This window comes from Muscardinus avellanarius (genome assembly GCF_963383645.1).
Source record: "Muscardinus avellanarius genome assembly, chromosome: 2".
In the NCBI taxonomy this organism is placed as follows: Eukaryota; Metazoa; Chordata; class Mammalia; order Rodentia; family Gliridae; genus Muscardinus; species Muscardinus avellanarius.
In genome coordinates this window covers 91,423,348-91,440,960 of record NC_137787.1, presented here as the reverse complement: position 1 = coordinate 91,440,960, position 17,613 = coordinate 91,423,348, and the positions used below count along the sequence as shown (strand labels likewise).

The following is a 17,613-nucleotide window of genomic DNA, read 5'->3' as shown; positions in this document are numbered from 1 at the left end:
TTTAAACCAGCTGATTTATAGGTTGATATATAAATGTGGCTGAGCGTTTTTCTGACATATAACATTAAGGCAGAGGTAGAATCTCTGATAGTTTCCAGTTCTTATAAAAAGGCCAGTGTAGACAGCAGAACAGTTTGTGCAAATTGAGGGTAGGCAAGCATATGGTTAGGATAGATCCCCCCAAAATAGTCACAGCACATAAGAAACATAAGCTGAGCATATTGAAAATTTATTCTATTTTTAACAGCCTCTCTTTAGTTAAGTGGTCAAAGTCACAATTAACATTTCACATGCAGTGGCTGAGCTATATTTTGCAAGCCAGGTGTGACCTGGCGGCAGGAATACATTTACCACCGCGCTCTCCCCATTCAAGTAAAGCCATCCTAAAGTTATATGTTAGAAAATCACAGCATTCCATAGATAGGGAGAGGAACATTTGTAATACACCTCTGTAATTTGAGAATTGTCCTGCAGGCAATTATGTGGCTTTCAACGTCCTTTGCAAGTCACTATGGTAACAGTAAAGCGCTAACTTAAAAGGACGTTTGCATCCATATATCTGTTTGGAGTCGGACTATTATTAAATGCTTTGGTCTTAATTCAGCATTAACTTTTTTAGCTGTATAGTAAAGCTTTCTTTTGATTTGAGTCATTTGGCTGTGAGTTTATGGAGCTAAGAAATTTCTTCGAGTTAGCAATTGAGCTCACTTTTGGAAAAACGTATCCAGCACAGGGCTTTTTTGAGAAGTTTTTTTTTTTTTTTTTTTTTTTTTTTCAGTCTGGGGTCCAACATCTGTAGCACTGGATTATAGAAGGTTCCTAAAATAATCTTAAATTGATGGATCATTGCTCCTTCCATTTGGACCTGACAAAAAGTAGCCCTGGCATTTCCTCCTCCTCTTTTTATGGTATAAACTGTATATCACTTTTCAGCTTTTGCCAGGAAAATGAATTCTTACCCTTTTCAAGACTTTATAAACTTGAATTTTGTTTAGCAGTATAAGAATTGCTTTTACATTGAATATACATCAAGTGCTATTTTATAAACAAATTCATAAAGTCATAATTATGTATTTTTGTCAGGCTATGTTAAACTAAGCAGTATTAATAAATAGCCTTTCTCAGAAAAGTTGCAGCTTGGGCTCTTTTTCTTATTAGTCAAGCATTCACAGGCACTAAATTTTGAGCGCTTTATAAAGCTGCTTAGAATCAAGTATCTTTGCTAGAGTTTTCTCAGAAGTAAATTAATGGTGTGTAGACACATGTAAAGAGGAATTCCTAAATATTGATAGAGAAACTAAATGTTTTTATACCTTGTGTTGTGTGTGTGTGTGTGTATGTGTATATGTGTGTGTGTGGTACTGGGATTGAACCTAGGAGTGTTCTACCTTTGAGCTTCTTCCTCCCCTTTTAATTTATTTATTTATTTTTTTTTTTTTTGGTGGTACTGGGGGTGGAACCCAGAGGCTTCTTACCTCTGGGCTATATTCCCAGACCTTTTACATTTTATTTGGAAACAGGGTCTCACTAAGTTGCTGAGAGCCAGCTGAGGCTGGCTTCAAACCTGTGTGATCCTCCTGTGTCAGCCTCCCAAGCGCGGGGATTACATGCGTTCACCACCATGCCCGGCTTCCTCCCAGTTTTATTTTGAAACAGGCTCTCACTGAGTTGCCGAGTTTCTTGCTAAGTAGGGGAAGCTAGTTTCAAACCTGTGATCCTCCTGTATCAGCCTCCCAAATACTTGGATTACAGGTGTATGCCAGCATGTCTGTGTCTGTTTTTGTTTTTGTTTTTGTTTTTGTTTTATAATGGATGCCTGTTGTTTTTACACCTTCTTACCCATGGCATCGATTAACTGTGTAGCAATCTCTCAACTCTCTTTGCCTTTATATTTCTCATTTATTTGTTCTTTTTTTCTTTAGTTTTGTCATAAAGAAGTAGTTGTTGGTGGTTTTTTTTTTTTTTCTGCTCCTTTGCCAAAATCAGGTTAAACTGTAGCTCAAACTGTAGAAAGGTTTTATGTTTTTTTGAGGACTGATGATTGTAAGCCTCACCAGAGTGTAACTGGACAGAAATGGCCACAACCCACTTCTTTCTGAGTTAGCGGCTACAGAGCCGTGAAGTCAGGTTGGCATAAGAGTGCAAATTCCAGAACAGTTTTGGAATCATACTTTAGGCAAAGCACAGTAGAGCAGAATTTTCTAATATACTTCTTAGTGACACTCATGAAAAAGAATCTATGTACAAAATTCAAAATTCAAGTGAGTTTGAGAAGACACTAGCTAAGCAAAGGTGGGTCGAAGGTTTCTGTAGGACCCTTCAGAGACTTTACAATGCTTCTTTCTATGTATTCTGAATTTCCTTTAAGAAAAAGTGGCCTATAAATTTCTACATACCTTTGACTTTGGCATGACTTTTTTTATGGTACTGGGGATGGAACCCAGTACCATAAAAAAACATTCTACCTCTGAGCTACACCCCCAGCCAGACCTTTTTTTTTTTTTTTTTTTTTTTTTTTTTTTTTTTTTTTTTAGTCTTTATTTGAAACAGAGTCTCACTGGGTTGCCAAGGTCCTCACTTGAGAATGTCCACTAACCGTGATCCTCCTGTTTCAGTCTCCTGAATACTGGGATTACAAGTATGTACCACCACACCCGGCTAGGGCGTGACTTTTTTTTTTTTTTTTTTTTTTTTTTTTGGTGGTACTGGGGTTCCTGGAAACCCTTCTGCCTCCAGGCTACACTCCCAGACACCCATATTTTTTTATATTTTTATTTGGAAACAGGGTCTCTTAAACCAGTGAGGCTGGCTACGAACCTGCGTGATCCTCCTGTTTCTGCCTCCCAAGCACAGGGATTACAAGCGTGTGCCACCACGCCCTGCTAGCCTGACATTTTGATGGACATGGTGCTTTCAGCACTCACTTTAGTGACAGCTGTGCTGGAGGTATAGGCAAAGCCAGGGCAAGAACATGTTTGCTTTTGAGTTAAACCCTTCACTCCAATGACACAACTCAAGTGCGGGTAAAGCTACTGTAAGTGCACCGTACTATTTTTCAGAGTTTTCTTTCTTAGAAATTAAGTGGGATAAAAGCCATGCAGGATTTTTTTTTTCAGCAGACTATGTTTCTCTTCTAATACATCTTACTGGCTGAAGTCTTCAGAAATAATGATACTCACAGTGCTCAGCAGCTCCCCATAGTGAGAGTGGAAGTTACGATTCTATGATGTGAGGTTAAAAAAAAATCAGGAGATTCCTGTACTTGGGAGGCTGAGACAAGAGTATCACAGCTTTGAGGCTAGCTTCAGCAACTTAGCAAGATTCTCAGCAACTTAGCCAGATGCAGAATGGGATTCTGACTCTATTATTTAAGTAGTGGTCGATTTCTTATGTGGTTAAATCAACCACTTCACTGTTTGGGAGGCTAGCAGGTTAGGGAATAGGTAAGTTCCTAATGAATACTTGAAGAATGAAATTTATAACAGCATCGGTACATTAACCAGATAGTGCCCATGTGAAGACCTTCTTTACTAGGAATATCTATCCACACAGTCTAGTGGAAAGGGATCTCATCCCATGTAAATTTTATTAGGAGAATATATTTGCCTGTCAACATGAATCAGTTCAACAGTTGGTATTGTCTACCTCCAACTGATCCTCACCCTCAGCATCTCTTCTATACTAAAGATTGTTTCTCAACATATAAACTACAGTTTTATTGGTACTCAGAAAATAAATTGCAAGTCAATATAAGTATGTAAATATACACAAGCAAGCACACATTGTAATAGTAAATAGACAAGACAGCACATATTTGCACATATAGCGCATATCTACAATTTCTTACTTTCTTTTGTAACTACATCTGATTATTCTAATAAGTTATTACAAATTCCTTTATTGCCCCAACTTAAAAAAAAAGAATTCCAAGGTTCTATGAAAAATTTAACCTGCAATAATGAAAATATAACAAGAATACAAAGCTATGGCTTACTTTGAAATTTTGTATAGATCATATTAAAGCACTCGCATGTTAGTGTTATTAAAAATAATTTGGCCGGGCATGGTGGTACACACTTGTAATCCCAGCATTCGGGAGGCTGAGAACCGAGGATTGCGGTTTGCGGACAGCCTCAGCTACTTAGTGAGGCCCTCTGCAACTCAGTGAGACCTTGTTTCAAAATAAAGAATAAAAAATTGGGCGGGACATGTAGCTCAGAGGTCAAATGCATCTGGTTTCCATCTCCAGACCTGCAAAAAAAAAAAAAAAAAAAAAAAAAAAAATTGGCCGGGCATGGTGACACACACTTGTAATCCCCGTGCTTGGGAGGCGGAGACATGAGGATCGAGCAGGTTCAAAGCCAGCCACGCTGGCTTAAGAGACCGTGTTTCCAAATGAAAAATGTATAAATAGGTCTGGGAGTGTAGCCCGGAGGTAGAAGGGTTTTCAGGAACCCCAGTACCACACAAAAAAAAAACCCAATAATAATAATTTTTAAAATGTCTACAGAAATGGATATAAAGGACCTAGGTTTGAGCTGAAATGAATATCCCATATTTATGCATACATAAAACACAAAATGAGTAATCTGTCTGCAGGAAATTTAGAAAAGTAATATATTGGCAGAAATCTACTATGGGAGTCCTTCTCCATGGCCCACTAGCTGAGACAGTTGGAAAACCCTTCTAGAGAGGCCTCAGTCATGCAGCGCTAGTATCCTGCCCTTTGCTTTATTTAAACTCAGTCCCCTGGAGTTGGCCCTGTTCTGGATTCTAAGACTAGGTCTTCTATGAAGCAGAAAAAAAAATAGTAATACTCTTACAAAATAGATTTTAAAAAAAGGAGTCCATCCCCATTTCAGCCTCCCTGCATCCTTCTCAGGGCCTGCATCCCACTTAGCTATATCTTTCTGGAACCCCCTGAGAAGCTGAACTACTCCTCTATTCACCAGAGTTCTAATGCTATAGAGTCTTCTAGATTCTACCTCATAACCCCCTCCAGTGACCAGCTCTAGGCCCTGCCTTGATTTTTGCCTATGTCTTCCAGCTATCCCCAAACTCTCAGTTCTGACTCCCAGCTACCCCAAGTCTCCATGTCTCTGACACCAACTGAAGTGATAGACATAATTCAAAAGGTAAAATTGCCTCCAATTATTAGTCCATCTTAATACCATTTCTTTCCCTATTCAGACTCCCTGACCTTCAAGCCCTAAAGGTCTTCTATCCCATGAGCCTAAATATCTTGGGGAGTCATTTACCACCACACTCTCAATATTCTCATGACATTGATTCTACCTTCACCATTGTCTGTAAGCCATAAGCTCTGTTTTCTGCTTGATAAATTTTATCAGTTTAGATCTTTGCTACCAACAAGTAAAGTTGCTAGTGCAACTTTCATCTACCAGGTACTCTGTCAATGTCTTAGGCTATTTGTATACACATTTGCCTTTAACAATTCCTAATGTGGTAAAATTGTCAGTTGGTACCCTAAAAGGTATTAATTTAAAATAAAAAAGAGCTGGGTGTGGTGGCATATGCTTGTAATCCCAGCATTCGGAGGCTGAGACAGGAGGATCATGGTTCACAAATAGCCTCAGCTACTTAGCGAGACCCTTTGCAACTCAGTGAGAACCGGTTTCAAAATAAAGAATAAAAAATAGGGCTGGGGGTGTAGCTTGGAGGTAGAATGCTCCTGGGTTCCATCCTTAGTACCTCAAAATATTAAAATAAAACAAAATAAAGTTGGGCATGGGTGCTTCTTTAGGCACACAGGTGTGTGTACCTATAATTTCAGTACTTAGGAGGCTGAGACAGGAATATAGCAGGTTGAAGACCAGCCTCAGAAACTTAGCTAGACTCTCAGCAACCTAGTGAGACTCTGTTTCAGAACAAAAATAAAAAATAAAAAAGACATTAGGTATAGCTCAGAGGTAGAATGCCTCTGGATTCGTTCCCTAGTACCATACAAAAATTAATTAACTAATTAATTAATAAAATGAAAAGATAAAAAGCTCATTTTTCTTTATAGTGAATAATGACTTTTATAATACACTCTTCTGGGAGAGGCTCAAGAGAGAGCTTAAACTGAGGTAAATTGGCATGCTAAGGGGGGGCAAAGGCCCATTCCACTTGCCCTTCCTACAGGTAGGAGGATGCTTAAATCAATTTACAGGCTTTTGGTAAATGAAGTAGCAAAGTAGCTTAGCTTTTTATATTTCAAAGGAAACTTTACATTTGAAGTCTCTGATAACTTACGGATACTCTAAAAATATGAGAATCCCTTCCAGAAACGTAGCCATGCCAACAGTGCTCACAGGTGCTAATGCTCTCCACTGACTGCAGAAGGAAAGGGAAACTGTGAGGCAGAATATCTTGAATATTCAGTCCAAGTTTGAGTCATTTTCCTATAATAAATTTACCCTAACCAGGCTGTCAATCACAATTATATAGCAAGGAATGAAAATTCAGGATAGACTTGATAGTTATGTGGAAGGCAACAAAGTGCAAGGACCAGTCCAGGTATTAAACCCAAAGGTGATAAGGGACACGCTGGTCATGACGCTTCCCACGGTGCTGAATCCAGACTTCCTGGTGGGAACCTCTACTCCATGTGACAGTGGCCACTTTACCATCTTGTGCCTCAGCCTTCATCTTCCTTAAACATTCTTACTAATAAAAGACATACTGAATCCTGTTCGATAATAAAATTGCTTAGCACAATAATTGATTTGTATTGCTATTGGGTCTATACAAGACAAACCCGCTTTGCTGGCCCTGCTGTATGCCATGAACTTGTCCCATGCTGTAGGCAGGGACAAGCCAGAGCACAGGTGGCTCTGGCCCCTCTCAGTCTCTTTCAGGGGAGGGAGGGCATGGCTTTGGGCATAGAAGTGGTGCTACAGAGACTCAAGTTTGTGCAGAGATAGAAATCAACCAAGTCTTCTGATTTCTGGACTGTGTAGCTCTGCATAGCCAGACAAGGAGAATCCTCTAACGTCCAACCAACTCAACAATCTTCCATGCTGAGCTCTGAGGCTGGAAAGCCCACTGTCCTATAATAAAGTATCCCTTTGCCCGCACTTACATGCCCCTAGAGTCCAGTCATCTGGTAGAATGTGGAGTGTAGGATTTCTTAGCACCCTGTCCTTCCATATGTGTTCCTTACTCCTTTAACACCACTGAAACCTCATGCTTCTGAATTTTGATATAAAACCAAGTAGGCATCAGTTATAAAAATAAACAGTATTATTTTAAGGCTCAATTTTTAGGAGGAGGCTTTATTTTCCTTTCAGGAGTTTTGTGTTAAACAGGCAAGGCATTGCCCTTAATAAAACCACATCCTAGGGTTTCATTGGTATTCCAGCTCTCCATACAATCGCCATACGAGCAAACAGTCCTTTGATTCTAATGGGACTCTTTTCCTGTGCAAACACTATGGGAGTCTGCATTTTATTGAGGAGTATGCTAAACTGGCTGTCCAAAAAAATGGAGAAGGAATGTTTCCATGTACCTAAAGACCAAGAACCTACCTTACAGAACATTTTTCTACTTAGCATTTGCCAGGACTTCTTTACTTACCCTAATCACTTAAAGCTTAATTTCTCCCACATCTTAAGTCTGCAGTCCAGTCTTAATTATGCATGGATCCATCTATTAATATTGTTTGGATTCTCATATATTTTATGCATGTCTAACCTGTCTCCTCCATTGACTAAAAGCACTTCAAAGGCTAAATCTTGTTAATTCCACCATAGTGTTTGCTGCTTAACATTCTTATTCATTCATTTCACAAATATTTCTTGAGCACCCATGATGGCTAGGTATAAAGAGAATTAAAAGTTGGAGAAGGTGCCGCATCTTTCCTCAAAAGCCATAGTTTATGTTTCCATAAAGTATGAAAATTAAACAATGTTGTAAGGTGTTTTTTTCTAGAGCTGGAATTATTTTTTTTAATTGCAATGGAGCCACAATTCACTTCAAACTCCAATTGAATCTTTCTCATTTCCCTCTCTCCACAGGATAGTGGCCAAAGCCTCCAAGAACCTCATGTCCACACAGAGCTTAGGGATTGTGTTTGGACCCACTCTTCTGCGAGCTGAAAATGAAACCGGGAACATGGCGATACACATGGTATACCAAAACCAGATTGCAGAGCTCATGCTGAGCGAGTACAATAAGATCTTCGGCTCCGAGCAAGACTGACAGACAAGACAAGTTACTCAATGTGTTCACATCTGTCTTGATGCCTAATATTTTTACATTTCTGTAAACATATTTCTGAAATATTTTTTTCCTTTCAAGTGACAGATGCCTCATTTTGTGAAAACTTAATGATAATTTTGTGTTTAAGTTCCAAACATTTGAATAAAATAATTGACAATATTTGTCTATATGTGTTCTACATTAACCCTTTTAGTTCTGTTCCTTCTAGTACTTCTAGGAACACATCATGGATGGCTTGCACTCTTAAATAATGTACAGAGTACCACAAATTAAAAACATAGCTCTTGTGGTGGCATATGCCTGTAATCTCAGTTCGTGGGAGGCTGAGACAGGAGGATCTCAGGTTTGAGGACAGCCTTAGCAACTTAGTGAGGTACTCTGCTACTTAATGTGACCCTGTTTTAAATTTTTAAATAGAAATACTGGGGTGTAGCTCAGAGGTAGAATGCTGATGAGTTCAATCCCCGGTATCCCCCTCAAACACACACACACACACACACACAAAAAAAAAAAAAACCCACACATACACACACACACACACATACACATGAGATGCTCCTCTAATGCTGCTCCTGGCCATGAGCTGTGCAGCTGTGTGTGTGTGTGTGTGTGTGTGTGTGTGTGTGTACGGTTGACAATATGGATGAGTGTGTACGTGTTTGTCTTCTCACAACCTATGATGCTGCAATTTTCCAAGAGTTTCCACAAGTTTCCTAATGTGTCCACAAGTATAACCAAAGCAGCTAGGGAGACAGAAGCTAATACATTTTAAGTAGAATGAAGAATATCAGATTCTTAACCCAAACAGATACTTCTTTTCTCCTTCCTTCTTTCTTTCATTGCTTCCTTCCTTCCTTTCTTTTTTTTCTTTTCTTTTTTGGTACTGGGGATTGAACTCAAGGACTTTCTACCTAAAATAGAGATATTCTTCTTTAAAGAACATTGTCCAAGCCAGGCACAGTGACCCACATCTGTAATCCCAGTATTTGGGAGCCTAAGACTGGAGGCTCATAAATTCAAGGCCAGCCTCAGCAACTTAGCAAGACTGTATATCAACAAACAAAAAACTTTAAAAAGGGGTATGTATATAGCTCTTTGGTAGAGCCCTTGGGCTCAATCTCCACTACCACCAAAAAAAAAAAAAATGGAGATTATCCAGCTATTCTTATTGCTTTATGGTGAAATTTATAAATACATGTTGAATGGTAATTTTTCTGAAGAAAAATGACACTTCAAAGTATTTATCAGTGAATCATTTAATTTTTTTGTAAATACTATTTATGGTTTCATAAATATACAATCTTATAAATTAGAGGAAAATCAGAGTCCTGCAATTTTGATCTTTATTTTAAACAGGAATTTCATGTCTGTTCATTTTTAATGTTAACATCCATTTTGAATCTTCATCAAGCTGTATATCTTCTTTTTCCCTGGCTATGTCATTTTATGTAGAATTTTATTATGCTTCTGAGAATGCTTTATTGTTGAATTACATTAAATCCATCTAGAAAGAACTTTTTTAAAGGCATTTTTTTATATGCCCTAGGGATTACTTGACTAGACTTGGATTGTTTTATACATCTGATGGTTAGTTTCAGTTGTCATGGATAAACAAAAGGGTAACTGTCTAGAATATATCAAACATTGTTTTATTTTGAAAAGTAGGTTCTAACTGAACACATCTCATGCCCAGTTTTATGAAAGTATTCTGCTGATAAAAATGTAGACTTATGTTTGACAGCTTTTTAATCAAATTCAAATGGAATAAATAAAACTAATCCAGTGCGATAAAGAGTAAGTCTAGTCATCGATTTGTTCATAAAATGAAAAAAATCAAGCATGTAAATAAAATGTGTGAATCACGGATCCAAGAGCAAACACTTAGAGCAATACTGAGCTCAGAGGCACAGGCTGTGTGCACTGATGCGGTCTGCAGAGAGAAAAAGTCTGCTCAGGATAGCCAGATGTGCACACCACTCCAGCATCCACAGAGCTGCCTAAAGAAGGACAAGGATACGTTCACCCCTTCTGAATGTTTTTATTTTAGCATGGGTGCCCATAAATGGGATCATAGCCAAAGAACAGTGAAGCAACCACAGTAAATACTGAAGTGTGATTTCATCAGGTGGGATGTATAGACATATCACAAAACCAAGAAAGCCCCATGAGACACAATCCCATGGTCTAAAATCACCAGTTACAGTGAGCCAACCGACTGGATAGCTTTAAGTGATTCTTATATATAAAAAAAGTAATTATGTCTTTCAGTAAAACACAAGAGTTTCTGAAACAAGAGTTTCTGACATTCTATTTCAAGTCTTCCTCATTTCCATGGCATTCTCAATTAGGTCATCCCCAAGACTTTAATTACTTCTCTTTTTTAAGGGGAAGAGCAGATTTAATAGTTCTAGCATTAAAATCATATCCATCCACGAGTTTATCTTTAAAGTTGTTCTAGAAGCATCAGCCAGCGAGAAATAGCGCTGCAAGCCAAAGAGAAGTGGCACTACCTGCTTTGAGCAGGGCCCACAGCCCCTTGTCTCCTCTGCTTTCCAGATTTATAATCTTCAAAAGCACCAGCTTCTTGATTTCCAATCTGATGGGATTTAGCCTGATTCAAACCCCAGCTGTGTCCTGTCCCTGCTTGCTAAGGGCATTTAATCGGAGAACGTGCTTCCTTTCTGGAGAAAGACCATTCCAAGGTGCCGAGCCAAAGTGCCTATCACAGGATTCAATGTGTGCACACTAAAAGCATAGAAAACATTAGGGCAAAAAGTCATTAGATTCCATAACATCTTTAAGACAGGAATGGTGCTGTAGCATTGTTCCAAGTTTTAAAGCCAAGAGTGTAAGTGTGCTAGTTGACTCACTAAGAGGTTAGATTTTACAAAACTGATCAGTATTCCTCATCAAGGAGTCAAGAAAAACCAACAAGCATATCTGAATCCCTTAGTTTGAACTAGGCACAATTATAGGCATGTCTGAATCATCCATGTTACAAAGCACCTATTCCTAATCTTTGTAGTTTTATATCTAGTGAGAGAGACAATGACATAAGCTTTACAGTGCAGCGCAAGATCAGGGATTTTATCCATCACAGTAACTATGTAGCTCCAGAGTTCAGCACTTATACATAAAGATGCTCAAAGATATATTTTTTGCATTCTTAATATTATTTTTATTCTCTTGAAAGACTCACATTTATGCCACTTATTACCCATATTATTTGTTATCAAAAGACACTTTTAAATGAATGGATGGGCAGAGGCTACCACATAGATATTAACAAAGTGCAGTGGTTGACAAAAGACCAAACAACAAACTGTGCCTGGGGGAGTTCGATGAGGCTTCCTTAAGGGAGGTAGCGTGGGGATGTGGGGGGCTGTCTAACCTTCACTGATGAATAAGACTTACCAGACAAGAAAAGATGCAGATGTATCAGAAAATAGGGATCACATGAAGCAAAGAAAGACCTGACATCTCCAAGGAAATGTGAGACGCTCAGTGGACAGGGGTCAAAGTGTAGACCTGACAGTTTGGGGACATTGAACTGGAGAAAGACATAGAGATCAGATATAGGCCAAAAATTCACATTTTATCCTGTAGGCAAAACACATTCAATGGAGGTTGTAAAATAAGAAAGCCTCAGAGAAATTTATTTTCTATAGACTGGAAACACAAGTTCAAGACTGCCTCCTTGAAAAACCGAGCCCATTAGTGTCCCGTTTCAGATGGGTTTACCTCCCCAGCATGTAGGAGGTTTCCCCTCCTTCCAACAGACACAAAAAGCTTCTTGGAGATGGTGTGTGCTCTCCCTTATATGTTGAGAGCCTGACTTTACTTAGCATGTGCCATATGACAGGATCACCATGCCACAGCTAGTAATTGAGAGCCATATGATGGTTCTCCCTATCCAATTAGAAAACAAAGGATCCAATTAAGAAAAATTAGAAAAGCTGTTAAAAGGAAGCAATCACTTGCCAATGGTGCTGTCCTTACAGTTTAACACAGCTAGAAATTGACCTGTACTTCTCTTTTCCACATTTATTTTTGTGAATTATAAGTTAATCACCCTGTCAATTCCTAATTAAAAGGCCCTGCAAAGATTTTCATCCAAAAGGACTGTCACTAAGAGCTCTGGGTCAAATTGCTCTGTTATCAAAAATGAGAAATAAAACCAAAACAATATTAACTCTCTCCTGAGAAACTCAACTCTATTTTTTAATTGTTGTTATTGTGGTGGTGGTGGTGGTACTGCTGGGGATGGAGCCTAGGGCCTCGTATATGCTGTGCAAGTGCTACACTACTGAGCTAGGTTCCCCAGTCTGGAATTCACACCATAATATTATAAAAAATGTTCTATAAGCACAACATTACATATTATTTCTTTGATTAAAATACTTCAGTATTTATATTCTAAAAGTAAGATCTTTTAGAATATAGATATAATTTTTTCTCCTTTAAATTGAGAATTGCGAACTGAGATGACTAGTGGAGCCAGGGGATAATGTAAGTGGGCTAAGAGGCACTATGAAGTGGTAGCAGCTGGGGAAACTCCAGCTCTATGCCTGCCCAAAAGGCCGGCTCCCACCCAGCTGGAGTTGATGTTGCTTATACAGGAACATGAACATACAGCTGCCAGACCTTCACAAAAAAACCAGAAGTTAAGTCTATATGAAATCTGTTATTGTTGTTTCTGGAGATTGAGCCCAGGGATATTTCACCTCTGAGCTACACTACCAGCCCTATTTTACTTTTGATTTTGAAACGGTCTCACTAAGTTGCTGAGGACCTTGCTAAATAGCTGAAGCTGGCCTCAAACCTGTGATCTTCGTGTCTCAGCCTCCCAAGTACTAGCATAATAGGCATGCACCACCACACCCAGCTTGAAACCTGATTTTTAAAGACACCACATGAAACGTATTTGAGCAGAGTCTGCATAAGGATCTCCATTTGTGTAACATCAGTGTGAAGCTTTCCACATTTCAAGACTTGGGCCCCAGTGAGTGGTAGAGCAGGAGCAATTTATAGAGAAAAGTGAATGATCCAGCACCATGGGAAAGAGTAAGAATAAGCAAAGTAGGTAGGAGAACTATGTGTTCAGAACCTAGGAAAAATACTCAGTCCATCAGGGTGTCATTTTTAAAAAGTCTATTGAATAGGATAGACCTGTCTTATCTAACCTTTCAGAACTGTCCAATGGAATCATGTGAAGAAAATTAAAATAGGCAATAAAGATATTAGTTGTCTCTGAAAGAATGTAGGAACAAATTACCACATATTGACAAATAATAACTCTATGTTCTGATGATGATGAAAAGGAAGTTTGGGACTCTAAAATGCCTCAAAGGCCATATCAAGATATATTATCCTTCATATCTAGTCAATTTTGAGAAACTGAAGGTCTATTATCAGGGAGGTAAATTTATCGGAGTCGTAAACATTCTCATGGCAATATTATGAAGTGGAATTTAAGGCAGGGAGAAATTGTAGACACAGTTGCCAAACAGAAGATTATTGTCACAGTACTATTATTTCAGATCTAAATTCAGGCAGTGGCAGCAGACAGAGAAATTGATGTTATGAGACATCATAAGACTGAAATTCTTAGAGGCTTTACCCGCCATCTCTTAATTATTCTTACTAAATACAACACACCATTTCTTATTGCACAGAACTCCTATAGTCTGGCTAAATTGCTGGGTTGGTATTAGGATTCAATATTGTTATGGTTTACATTTAGAATTTCCCCCTAGACCTCATGAAGACAAGGCAGCTATGTTGCTGGCAGGGCTTGAATACTGAGGAAGGGTCCCTACGGTGTGGCGCTCTCTCGCTCTCTCTCTCTCTCTCCCTTTTTCTCTCTCTCCCTTTTTCCCTTTCTCTCTCTCTCTCTCTCTCTCTCTCTCTCTCTCTCTCTCTCTCTCTCTCCATGATGTGAAGGCAGGGTCCTTGTGCCTGGCTTTCTCTTAGCTCCCATTTCCAGGCCCTGAGCTCTGTGGACTTCTCTCAACCTAAAGTGAACTAAACCAATGAAATCTCCAGAACTATGAGCAAATAAATTTCCTTCCTCTAAGTAGTAGAGGTCAGATGTTCTGGATTACAGCAGTAAGTATGTTGCCTGAAACAAATATGTTCTTCTGGCAAGGGTTTGGTATTCAATAATCACCATTTTAAGATATTTTGATCAAGTCATGCCCAAATCTGATGAGGTACATGCCACCAGTATAATTCCCAGCTGATCAAGGAGTTTTTTCCATTACACCTGGTTCTAATTTCCCCTCAAAGGAGGGGAAACTATCTTGGGAGAATATTGCTTTTCTTCATCTCAAGAGGAACACCAAGAAAAATGATTCCTGGAAAGACTAATTTTAATTAGTTGAGGTATGTGGAGCATTTGCTATGTACTTTATATATATTCCCTGATATAACTTTACTTAATCCTCACAACAATTTTATGAATAAAGATGCTGCCATAAACTCTGACTTGTACTTGAAAAAATAGAGATAAAAATCAATGAAGTCACCAAGTTCATGCAATTAATAAATGTCAGGTTAATATTCTCATCTAAATAATGTGGCACAAGAGGACCCTACCTTAACCACCCCACCATATGGTGACTCAGGAAAAGTAAGCACATAAACATGCCAAGTATTTATACTCCATGTGTGGCTACTTGGTTGCCCTCCTGTAAACACACTTGTTTCACTTCAAACTAACTGTGATGAAAGCACAAGAGAAATATTACATGACTTCCCCAAAGATATGCAGAGTATCTCTGTGGTTATAAGTATATGGTTAAAGTCCAATGGTTAGTGTGCTTTTGATTATAACATTTATGTAGTATTTCATTTGCCTATATGTTTTAAAGACATTTACTAGCCATTTTACTTTATTGTAGAAGAATAGAAAGGAAGCCTCACTGATCAAGTGTTTTTTTTTTTAATTACCTATTTATGTGACTTTGATCTTATGTTATCTCACACTCTCTAGTGCCGGACCATGTTTGTTTCAGTTACCATCCATCATATGATCCTACCTAATATTGTACCGAAATTGAATATAGCCCTTTAGGGATCCTATGCAAGGGGAAAGACTGGGTTCCCAGCAGTCTTCCTTTTAAATGCAACTAAATAAGAGGCAGGCATCAAGGCATGCTGAGCCTGGTGCTGCCAGAGAGTAATCTTAAATTATTCAGATCATGAGACTACAGCGAACATCTTGTACAAACGATGACAATTTTCAGCAGTAGTGTTGTCAAAATGAAGATATCTAGCTGTCTTGGTGAGAGACCTGGCAGAACAGAATCACACACACACACACACACACACACACACACACACACACACACCTCGTAGACTTAAGTATCTGATTTTTGCTTTCTTATGCTTAAAGTGAAGCAAGTAGAGTCCACAAAATCCTCAAGCAATCAGCTGGATTCTATAGAACATTCCTCATTCAATTAGGAGAGTGCAAGGAAAGCAACTCTGGTGAGTGGCAACACTGTGCCCATGGTTGGTGTTCGGGGAACACATGTTGGATGAGTGAACCAAGGCAAACCACAACATAAGTAACTGTAAATATGAAATGATCCATCATCAAGTTTTCTATCAAGTTGAAGGTAGTGCGTTAAATGTAGCAAAATCATGGTATTTGTGTTGACTCTTAGTTCCACCCCTACACACACAAAGGATCATCAAACAGAAACCTCATCTACCTCTCTTGAAGTATAAGTTACCTCAAAAAGCTTCCTTTCTACACCTCAGCAGTAGCAGTAGCAGCAGCAACAGCAGCAGCGGCGGCGGCGGCGACAGTGAGATTTGCCAGCCCAGCTTATGAAAATCTGACAGGAGATACTATGGTCCTGCTTGAGATCTGGAAGGGTCCAGACATCTGCAACACTGGGTGACTTCTCACACTCCCCTTCTCTGCACTTTCAAATGTGTGGTTTACATGTTAGAGGAATGCTATGGAGCATAGGCTTTCTGACCAATGTATGAAAATCTCAAAAGCCAAGAAATCTGGAAAATATAAAGCGCTGGCCTGAAAATCCACACTTTCCTCTGGCACCATTTAATCTGACAAGTTTGCTTGACACACACACACATGCACACACACACACACACACACACACACACACACACACACACGTGCACATTTAAGAGCAGGAACATAACCATTGCTCTAACCATTCTAACATCACCGGCAAAATGTGTTCTAAGTCCATATTGTACAGCATACTTAAAGACGTGTGGATTTTTCCACATCATTTGGTGACATTTTACAGAGTTTAATTTCTGCTCTTTCCTGCTAGACCCTACCTTTTTTTTTTTTTTTCCTCTTTACAAACATTCCACCAATGAAATTTCCTTTAGCATCTTATCCTGGGCTAAGATTCCTTCCTCTCCTTCAGCATCTATTTGTCTTGCTGCTGCACAATTGTGCCAGGATGTATCTGTCTATTAAATTCAAACCCTTCTGATTGAAAGAAAGGGATGGAGGTGTTCAGCTGCAGAGGAGGGAAACCAAGTATTTAATAGGGGCAGCCTCTGGAGAGTATGCAGGGAAGCTATAAGACGCAGGGAGCGGTCCACACAGTGGTTTCCAGGGACTCTTTGTCTAGCTCAGGATGTCCTGTCCCTTCAGCCTTTGCATGAGTCCAGGTGAACGGCAGCTTTTAAGTTGGAGGGGGTGAAGAATACAATTGAAGCCAAAATTGGTTTGAGCTCACTATTTTTCTAGCTATCAGTTCTGAGGTCACAGTCACTAAAACTGGAAACTTAAAAATGACTTCAAAAAGGCAAACGCTAACTAGATTTCACACTGGATTTCATTTTACTTGGCATTACAGAAAGAATGCAGGTATTAAATAGACTGTTTCCTGTATACAATAAGGTTAATTAGTAGTGAGGGATGGAAAATCAGTGTAGACATAACTCTTTTCGACAGGTATCAAAAATAATCCCCTGATCCCTACAGACCCCAGCTGCATTGAAAGAGGAGCAATATAAAAGATTCTTTAAGCACAAAATTTTCAAACATTCTCCAGGTGTCTGAGGCACCAGTTAAATAGGCCCCCAGCCCTGGTCGGTGCAGGAGCTGGCTCCCGATCCTTTCCCCTGATCTAACTTAAAGGCGCAGCTACTCACACTGAATTTTGAGGTTCAGCATAAAGTCTCTCCGTACAAAGCAGCTGGGACTGCAAAAGAAGACAGACAAGAGAACAAAAAGAAGAATCTATCGCAGCCTGAATGGGACTTCCCTAAGCTCCTTATCAATAAGGTTAATAAGGGTCTATGCAATTTACTGATCACTATGAAGCAACAACCCTCCTTATGCTCCACATTTCCACATTGGTGCTGGCTTTTAATGCTTTTCACAACCAATCA

The 17,613-nt window shown here is 39.1% G+C and overlaps 1 protein-coding gene across 1 annotated transcript in view; it reads left to right on the top strand.

Moving 5' to 3' along the window:
• Positions 1 to 8,202, top strand: part of ARHGAP15 (Rho GTPase activating protein 15) — a gene marked incomplete at both ends in the record, with an annotated part of 624,759 nt that extends 616,557 nt beyond the window's left edge. The window contains one exon of the mRNA XM_080689640.1: positions 8,019 to 8,202. Within this exon, the coding sequence (XP_080545766.1) occupies positions 8,019 to 8,202 (184 nt within the window). The remainder of the gene's footprint in view (positions 1 to 8,018) is intronic.
• Between the last annotated feature and the right edge of the window lie 9,411 nt (positions 8,203 to 17,613).